This window comes from Cyprinodon variegatus, unplaced genomic scaffold (assembly GCF_000732505.1).
Source record: "Cyprinodon variegatus isolate N-32 unplaced genomic scaffold, C_variegatus-1.0 Scaffold34, whole genome shotgun sequence".
In the NCBI taxonomy this organism is placed as follows: Eukaryota; Metazoa; Chordata; class Actinopteri; order Cyprinodontiformes; family Cyprinodontidae; genus Cyprinodon; species Cyprinodon variegatus.
Genome location: NW_015150487.1, coordinates 1,679,862 through 1,690,487, shown reverse-complemented (window position 1 = coordinate 1,690,487; position 10,626 = coordinate 1,679,862). Strand labels below are relative to the sequence as shown.

Here is a 10,626-nt window from a genome sequence, read left to right as displayed (position 1 = left end):
GAGGAGAGGAGAGGAGAGGAGAGGAGAGGAGAGGAGAGGAGAGGAGAGGTCCATTTTTTAATACTAATCAATTTTCCCGCATCAATAAAGAAACTGACACCTGTGGCCAAGCAAGCTACAATTTTGGGACAAACTAAAATAAAAACACTCTAGAGATGTTCACAAATCTTCGCTCCAAGCCTCAAAAAACTGAAATAAACATTTTTTTTTATTAAATTCAAGCCAAGTCTGACAATTTCATCACCACCATGTTTCACGAAGGAATAAGCTTTAGCTGCTTTAGCTGTACTCTGCTCAGCCTCCCTTTAATCTACTGAAAGTCTTTCCTCTTCTTACTCTCCTGAAGCCTAAAACAAAGTGAAGATGCCTTCACATGCAGTAGGAAACAAAATCAATCCTTTTGAGGACAGGTTTCCAAATACCAGTTTCCTGTTCTCATGTCTCTCCTAAATGATGGTGTCATAGGACCATTTCTTTCTGTAAATGGTGGGGATTGGCAGCCTAGTGGTTAGGAATTCCTGAGACTCTGAGTTCGAGCCCCACTCCCACAGACTGCTACTCTGGGTCTCTGAGCAAGACCCTTAACCCCACACGGCTCCCTGGGCGCCCCACAATGGCAGTCCACTGCTCCCCAAGGGGATGGGTTAAATGCAGAGGTTAATTTCTCCAATGTGAGATCCTAAAGTTCAATTTTTATTATTATTATTATTATTATTATTATGTGAAGCGCATACGCCTCTTTTCCATCATATTGTCGTGATTATCTTGCATGGGTTCTACATGTTTTAGTCAATTTTGTGCGTTTTTCTGTAGCAGTGTCACAGCGCCACCAATAAGCTCGGCATACTAACTGCTTCAGTAGTACTGCTTGCACTTGTGTGGACCCACATTTTTTCTTAATTGTTGTTGAAAAGATGCTGTCACTCTCTCCACGTGGATCTGGTCCTAAATAGCTTTGAGTCTCTTTGTTCCCTTAACTTTATGCATGACAAATCAAACCAACACTGAAAACTGTAATTTCCCCATTCATGATCATAGCAAAAAGTGTTGTGCCAGTCCTGCCTGGTAACAATTAGCATGGTGTATAAAATGATCGTAACAAGATCTGATTTAGCCAATCGGTCACCGATCATGAACAGCTGAGCTAAAAACCAGGGGATTTCTTATCTCTGGTCCAAACGAGGACAGAGTCTATAAAAGGATCAGAACCATTGCTGCAGATTCCCCCCACCCTGAGCCGTGAAGGTGACCGCAGGGAGACGCTAAACATGCTTGCTGAAAATCAAAGAAACCTCCCGCCCATTTCATCAAATGTTTCAGAGCAAGCTGCACTTTATGTAAATACCACAGCCTCATTCCATGAACATATGTTTTTTATTTTGACATTTCTATGCCTCCTCTAAAGATGCTCATCTTTGTGTTTTTCTATAAGTGTTTTAAACTTCTGTTTATTGAATATGCATCTTGAGCCAGTGTCTTAGGAAAACTGATAATGCATCCTTACACAGTGTCCCCACCACTCTCAGTGAGCTATGGCATCTCAGCCACTAAAGATACACATCTGGTGTGTGCACTAAGGAAGATCTCATTCAACCAGCTAAATATATTAGTAAATGCCAAACACTTCAACTATAACTTCCTAGCCAATAATAAACCTAAGCAGTCCTTTGCAACTGTAGTATTGCAAAGATAAATGTGACTAAACGCATCTCCGATAAGTATCAGATCGAAGCTTTGGGTATTTATCGAGTATTGCTCAATCTCTATGAGGTATTAGGATATTATAATGACGCTGACAAAAAGAACAGCTGTACAGCAGAAAGCGTATTGATCACTCAGTTTTAGAAAACTAGGCTGGGAGGAGGGGAAGACATGAAGAAGTTTACTTTAGCTGTCATATATAATCAGCTTTTTTTTTTTTTTTTTTTTTTATGGAATAAAACCAACTTATAAAATCAATCGATTGATTGATTGATTCATTCATTAATTCATTCATCCCATTTTCAAAATTAATAACAAAACCCTAGGACTAAAAGAAAAAAAAAGAAAAATATTGGTGTTAACTGCAGTTTATCATGAGAACCATTATTTGATTAAATCAATACAAGAAGGTTCAGAATAAAAAAATGATGATGTAACTGATCCCAAAAAACTGATTAGTTCATCTTTAGGTTTAAATATAACACTATTGCACGATGAGTTCAGGTCACCCCAACTGTGTGGCAAATCCAAACATTTCCTTTGTGAAACAAACCTAAAAAGCTATTTTTAAATCATCTATTCTGTAAGAATCAACTAAGAAAGCTTGTGATCTCAAATCAGAAAAAGCAGGAACTAATATCCAAGACGTATGCAAAAATAAACTATTGAATTTAAAATAAAGCAAAGCTGAATTGATCGGAGAGGCAAATACAAGATGTTTATACATTTTCAAAATTGCTGAAGTAAATGCTATCATATTTATGTAGGTTGTTTTTCTGTTTATTTTTTTTTCTAGGTCAACTTTATCCTATTTAAAGCTGTACGCCGTCGCCTATTCTACTGAAACACTGACAGCTTCTTAAACTCAAAGTAAAAGTTACGGTTATCTAGCACTTTCATAATGTGCCTGTCTCACTGTCCACTAGTAGAAACCTTGCAGGATGAACTAGACAGGGAAAAAAATACTCATTTGGCAACAAAGAGATACAACCTCACATTATACGCAACACCTTAAAGTTCCACAGGAAACATATATTTGACTTTTAACTGCTTTTATACAGCTACAATGTTAACAGATACATTAGCTGCTGTCTACAGGCGAGTTCAGCCCAGGAACAAATACCTCTATTGTTAATATTTTTATCCCAAAAATTTAAATTACGCATTCCTTTATTTCTTCTTTATTGTTAGGTATATTTTACAAATTATAGACACTAGGGCTGAAACAATTAATCAGATTATTTGTGATTAATTAAAATAATCGTCAACTGTTTAGTGATTAATCGTTAACTGAAGTATAGAGACATGCCTTTAGACAACAGTGACCCAAGTAAAGCAGTAATTATTACAAAATAAAAAAAAAACAACTATATTTTACATTTAAGATTTTAAAAAAACTTTGTCTAAAAATATGCTCCACTTCAGAACTACAAAAGTGGAAAAGTTTTAGCTTGTTTAATTTTGTTAAAAAAAACTATCTTCTTTATCCCATTTCTATTTAAGTTATTTCCATCGAATGTTTAAGAGAGATTTATTAGATACGTTTCAATATATATTATCTGATTAATGTTTGGACAGCTCAGTCCATGATGGAATGACCTCAGGAGACCTCTTGCACAGAGACATCATTTACTGGACTCACAATTAGGGATGCATGATCTTATAGCCAAGTGATCTGCATCAGCTGATATTAGCTTTAAAACAAAAAAAAAATCAGACATCAGCGATTAAAACAATATAACTTGCCATTATTAAAGGAACTTTTTTAGTGATAAAGTGCAGATCATGCCTGCAGGGCCAGTGGGTTACATGCAACCATCTAAAGCCTATGCCTGCCTTTCATATAGTTTATTACCATAGGTCATAAACTGTCTGCAATTAATTAAGCAACGCAAGCTTCTTTCAAGCTAAACATAAGCAAACAATGTTATTCTAACCAAAAATAAAAACAACCTCAAAACACCGGATGAACTGATTGCTACCCGTTTATAACTGCTGTGTTGAGCTACTCATGCCGTCCGCAGCAGAGTTTTGTTCATCTCTTACTTTTTCCAATACTTTTTTTTTTATTTGGAAATTTGATTAACTATGTTCCATCTGCTAAATACTTTGGGGGAATGTGTCTACAAATTTTATATTCCCACTGACAACATTTAGGATTTTATTGTGTCTTCAAACAAAATGTACATCTCTGCTATGTCTTGTGCTACTAGAGCGGAATGCTGTTTCACTTTGAGACACATCGAGATTGTCGATTGGACAGTTGCTGACAACCCTTTAGGACTGCTTGACAGGTGGCGTCACATCAATTTGGTTAGTACCTCTAAAAGTACAGAATTTGGAACCTATCCCTTGAAAACCATGACAGCAATAGAAAGAAAGCTGCAGTTTAGGTGGGCCGACAACAGATTAGCAAAAGGTAAGAGTGAAATCCACACTAAATAAAATAGCTGCTAAAACACAACTCATCTTGTTTTTTTGTATTAACGCATACATGTGAAGGCCATGTTAGCTCCTATGTGCAAACACCCTGTTTTGTAGCCTGTAAGGTTATCAAGATGGAGAGTTCGAAGTGCAAATATTTCAGTACGCCCAATAAAAGCAAAATCCATTTTTTCCTTGATGGTTTCAAAAGGCATATCAAAATCTGTCAATTTTCAAAGAAAATCAGCATCCTTGTTGCAAACAGGGTGAGCATTAACAGGCTGCGCTATGATAAACTTCAGGGTTTGTTTATCATAAATTTGTTTTTAAAGTTTCACAAACAAATCTGTCAGTGTATTTCAGGATCATTAATAAAATACAGCTTAATAATAACACATACATAATACATAACCTATATTTAGCCAGACCCAGATCTTAAACCAGCCATCCAAGATGAATGCATATATATATAGCATAAATAGCAAATGGATAATCCAGATAATTACAAACACATGCAATAAAAAAAAAGCTACTGGCAGATTTCTCAGTATAATATTAAACAGCTAACGTACAACACTACCTGTTGAAAAACAAAAGGAGCGTTAAGGAAATGTGTTCAGCTTTAAAAAATTCAAAATGATCTTCCCCTCCCCCCCAGATAAAAAGTACTAAAGTGAAATATAATGTTACAGTTTATGTACACTTTATGGAATTACTATGAGTTTGCTAAGAGGTTTATATAGAAAAGTCTTTTGAAGTTATTGTATGTTTTGGATGAGAAAGCTTTTAAAATCTGACCTCATCTACCTTTAACCTACATGTTAAAAAATTAAGGCGACTGGAGCAAAACACGTAAAAGGTTAGTCTGCACTACAGTTAGCAGAAAAAACTAAACTTACCTAAACTTATTTTAAAGAAATATATAAATAAAGACATGGCTGAGCAGCATAGTTGAGTACCGGTACATGGATTATCCCCCTAAATTGCAAAATCTCCTCTTTCTTTAGTAATTATGTTGTTGATTCTTGTTTAGTAATTGCTTTTCTTCAAACAGATGATTAAAGGTGAAAGAAGCAGTTACTGGTCACCTATTAGGGGAAGAACTCTTGACAACCAAAAAGCACCTCCACCTCATACCATGCTCATAGTCACCAGCATGGTCACACACACAGTGGGGTAGCATCCCACTCCTCAACAAGCATATATGGCACATCAGCCACTGTGGTTGCTGGTCATTCAAACCTGAAGAGCAGATCCATGTGGACCACGTAAGCTTTCCAGCGGTGCTGAGGTCAGGACCGACTTCCTCTACATTCCCAAATCCTGGCTGTAATCCCCAATAAACCCTGCTCTGTCTGACATCTTGGATGATCAAGTTCTGTCCCTTAGAGTTGGGATGTGAAAATACAACTGGTTGCAGAACTCAACCTAACGTGCCTTTAGTGATGACAATCCTCAAGCCAAAGAGATGAGGCCTCACACCATCATACAGCCGCCGCCAAAAGCCTGTTAGAAATTGGCTGAGAGGATTTCTCATGGATGCAACCCACATACTTAACTCCGCTGCTCAACCTTCACCATTTAAGGGGAAACCAAACATCCTTTCCAACAGTAAAAACTGCCAAGAAGAACTGTTACAAGGCAGAAAAGAAAATCAAATAGAAATTATTTACGTTTCTTAAATAAAGACAGTAGATTAACACTAAAACCATCCTGGAAGTAAAGACTTTTTACAATTTTATTTAAACGTGAACATACCCTATGAATTATACTTAACTAAATAAAAGATTTAGAAACTGCAGTATATACATTTAAATCACTTGAATCAATGAACTAATGACAAAAAGTTTTAGCCAACCCTTTCAGTGAAAAGAAAGTCAGTTTGATGCATTCTCATCTATCCTAAATCCCAATGCACGTATTGTCACCTCAACCATCACACACCGCAATTTACATCTAAATGCACAGAAATGGACCAGAAAATTTACAATAAAGGATAAAGACATATGTCAGCAATGCATCCTTAAAGGTGCAGATGTGTGCATCCATAGCAGCTAAGGTTGGTGCGAAGAGGCAGGAAAACAGCAAAAGGACTTACTACTGGGCGCAGTCGATGAGTTGATATTCATTGGATCTTTCCCAGCATGCCCGCACACCTTCATCATGCCAGAGTGTCTTGGTGTGGTCATAAAACTCCTGGGAGAACAAAAAATGGGTCTGAATAAGCAACTTGAATAATGAAGCAAAAAAAAAAAAGACTTTTGACCTGGCAACATAAGTGTACAGTATATGAGTGATTTTAACTTCTAAGCAGCTAAGGGAACTAAAAAAAAAAAAAAAGAGGAGGAAACATGATATTACATACCAGGCACAAACAATTACAATCTATTCATTGTCAGTTCAATTCAGTTTATTTTATAGAGCCAATTCAAAACCCACAACAAGGAACTTCATGGAGACTATTTATTCAAATCAGAGAGACAGATCGGTTAAGAGTTTTCCATGAAAGGGAACCCAGCTGATTGCATCTAGTCATTGACTTTGCAGGATTTGCTCCTCCTGGATGAGCATGTGGCAACATTAGACGGTCGCTTGCATTGTGAAGTTCAACTAAAACAACATTACTCAGCAGCTACATCAAAAAATAAAATAACTCAGATAATCTGACAACATATCTCCATTTCCTGCTTTATATGAGAATAGGACCATTCTGGGTAAAAGTAGGCAAAACTACATCAAGTCTATAAGGGTTATAGTAAACTATAACCCAGCTGAGAAAAATAAGTGCATGGTTTAATATAAAAAGCAGTTGCAAACAGCTGGTTTGTGTAGTTTATGAGTTATGCTTATAACTGTATTTCTCATCTGCTCCTTTATAGGTGAGGGAGTTTATGGGCAGATGGCGGGAGCAAGATATACTCCCTAGCTAAGTTTGGAGTTTAAGGTCGGCTCGGAGATGAGCAGCAGATGAGAGGGCTCTGGCAGCGGCCGGAAAGAGAAAGGTTCATCGGGTTCATGAAGAAATGGGGAGCTTTGTGCTGACAAAAGGCTTGGCTGTCACTACAGAGGTCTATCTCTACGATCTGCCGTCGGTCAGTCGAGCAAAAATAAGCCATTATGAGCCATGCAGTTAAACAGTGGATTCTGCTAAGAAACCAAGACAAAAAAAAAAAAACGAAAACATTTAAGAAAGAAACGGATTTGAGAAATTAAAAAAAGGAAATCTGCCACAGAATCAGGGACAAGCGTAGTAGAGCACCCTTGTTTTCCTGAAACATATTTTTCAAAGACACTACCTGAAGAATAAAAAACAAAACAAAAAAAAAACAAAAGGGGTCTAATTGGGTTGTTTTTTTCATAATTGCATTGTATCCATTTGTTCTGAACATCATTGATGTAACAAAAAGGAAAATACATAGTAAAAGCAGTGCAAAAAAAACTATTTTGAGACGACTTTCACCAGTAAGTAGATGAGCTGAATCTCCAATTGAACCTATTTACATACATTGTGTACAAAGACCCAACAACTTCCTTCTCACTATCTGACATTAAATTTGAAGCCAAGTTTCCTTTTTTTAAGGATTTTTTTTTTTTGTGGATTTCTAAAAGTCTTTTTTAGGCCTTAGGTGCAATTTCTGGAAGCCTGAATTTGCCACATAGGTCTGCTATAACATCTAAATAAAACTATTAATTCAACTAAAATGTGCAGCCATCGTACTGAGCAGAAATTAAAAGGTTTTGCACGGATCAGCCTCATACCCAAAGTGAAAACCATGTGCAGATACTGTTTGAGGCTGCACCAGTATTCCTAGTAAACAGAGAGGAAGAACTCATCACTTAAGACAAAAAGTAAATACGTTTTTTTTTTTTTTTTTTTTCAAACAAATTTAACCAAATGAAATGAAAGGACCATCCAGCTGTCATGGTACTAGTCTCCCGTTAGGGTTTTGCTGAAGAATGACTGGAAACACAATGAAAGGGAATTTAACAAATACAGAATAAGCATGAAACGTTTAATCAAATAAATGTTTAGAAATTCTTTCTTGATTTTTTTTGTGTTATTATGGCACTAGTGGTTTGTTTTTTAGACAGTAGGCTAACAGGAAAGAGGGTATGAGAGAGGGGTAGAGACATGCGGCAAAGGATCACGGGTCAGATTCGAACCCAGCTCGGCCGCATCAAAGTTATACTCCCCGTAGCAGTGTGCCGCAGTGAGCTTGTCTCAGATTTTTTAGATTTATGCCCAATTTTGAAGCGTGGTCTGCGCTGTTATTCCACGCCACTACGCAAGAGGGACAATCATGAACTAGCTGTTGGTCTAGATACGGCCAAGGCGGTGAGGAAGTGGGGGCAAATTTGTGAGGGACATGAGGGCGAAAAGAGCGCGGATCCACGTGGAGAAATGGTCCCAGCGTTCATGGGCACCTCGCTCTTCTAGCAGGTCCATCTTCACGAGTCATTTTCCACAATGCCGGTCATACAAACAAAACAAGCTGGTAAGGTACCAAACAGGAAATACGCATAGTGTAGAGTGGATGTAGATTTGATTGATCAGAGGTCTCCGGTCTGCGGTCACCTACAGTGTTGGAGGGGTGCAGCAGAGTGTCTGCAGAAGGGCCGGGGGCACATTTGCGTTCACTGCGACACACTTGCAGACGACCTGGTTTAGTATAAATCAGCCCTAAGCCCTCCATACATGGGTCGTGCTACTGCGCCATCGGAGCACACCGTGAAATTATTTATTTTTAAACAAATAGAGATTGCCTTAAAGCAGCAAAAGTATAGTTCATTTACTTTCAGACCGCCATGAAGGTTAATTACGTGACTTTTAGGGTGGTGTTTGTAAATACCTGGTTTTAGTTGTGGATGTCAAAGCACAAGTACATTCTTATTGGTTGGGTTTCTAACAGCTGAGGGAAATTTGATTCATTTCGATCCCATTCATAGTCCAGTTTTCTGACCTATACAGAGTCTAGAACAGTGTTTGAACATAGATTGTGGTGCAGCCATGGGCATTTGACATCAATAGATTATCTTTTCTTCTGTCTTTCAAGCATTTTTTCCCTTCCTTTTTTCATCAGTTAACAAAAAAGCCCTGATCAGAGTCACTGAAAAAATTGTACCTCATATTGAAAACCTTATAAACACACACTGCATCAATTAACCCTTCTGTGACGATTTGAATGCTTGTCCTTTATTCTCAACCATTATGATTATTTTTTTCATTGTAAAAACTTGGGTGGTGGTATGGTTTTCTGACAGCTGAAAAATAACAGCAAATAAAGATAAAAATTATTCCTAATTGAAATAACATTCCTATAGCTTAGCTGCATTTTGTACAATGCATCATCTCTGCTGCACAGTACATAGCATCCCCCCTTATATGGAAGTTTCCATCTGCATGCGTCTATCCATGTAAGGATGCGCATATGCATGCATGTTTTTTTTTACTCCGTTATTTTTTTTTTTTTTTTTTTTTTTACTTTTTTTCACATGTCAATGATTCATCCATTGAAGATTTGAATGCTTTGGAGAGAAAAAAAAAGGTAAATAAGAGCATAAAGTCAGATTTATCCATTGCTTTAAGGCAGGCAGCTGCTTGGATTGCTCTGAATCATTAAGGATCAGCCATCTATTAAACACAGTGAGGAGATAAGGATGACAGCACAAATTAGATCAGATAAATGGTAAGGCTGGTAAACATGTATTAAGTGTAATATTTGACAACCATGAGCTTCAGAATAAACCAACAAAATAATCGTAGATATATATGCATTTCTGCTTCCGTTTATCAGTTTATAAAGAGTGATGTTCACACATACTCTTTGTAATATTTAAAGCAAGTTTTGCAAATGTTTTTGAATTATTACAGCAAATTGCAATTTTTTTCCAATAAGATTCTGTTGAAATATATATTATAGAGCTGCAACTAATCAATTTTGAAAATTGATTGATTTCTTTTTTTCGATTAATAGCCAAAGGTTCCTTAAAGACGATTCTGTACAACACTAAAACAGGTGAAAATAAAACTTTTCAACTTGAGGAGTTCTGGATAGAGCATACTGACAGACAAATTTTTTATTTTATTTTTTACCTTAAACGCAAACGGTTTTTACATTTTTTTAACAATTTTAATATAATTACTGCTCTAAATGGGTTTCTGTCAGCTAAAGGCATGTTTTTTTTACGGCCTCCATACCTCAGTTAACGATTAATTGATTACTAAATTAATTGATGATAATTTCAATAATCGATTAATCATGATTAAACTGATCGTTTCAGCACTAATACTAAAGCAATTAAAGATTGAAACATCTTGTTTAAACCAAAAAAAAATATTTTTCATTGTTCATTTAAAATAATAAAAATAACCAGAAGATCTGAAACTCTAAAACATAGAACGTCTTTAAAGGTACACTATGCAACCGGTATTGATTTTCCAGCGAGGCTCCCCCCAGAGGGCGAAAGTAAAAGTGCACTGTCGTAAATATGCACAGCTGT

General features: G+C 36.7%; 1 protein-coding gene across 1 annotated transcript in view; it reads right to left on the bottom strand.

The window, feature by feature from the left end:
• Window positions 1-10,626, bottom strand: part of LOC107103230 (guanine nucleotide-binding protein G(s) subunit alpha-like) — a 40,033-nt gene that overhangs the window by 15,891 nt on the left and 13,516 nt on the right. The window contains exon 5 of the mRNA XM_015402809.1: window positions 6,224-6,321. Coding sequence (XP_015258295.1) covers window positions 6,224-6,321 — 98 coding nt within the window. The remainder of the gene's footprint in view (window positions 1-6,223; window positions 6,322-10,626) is intronic.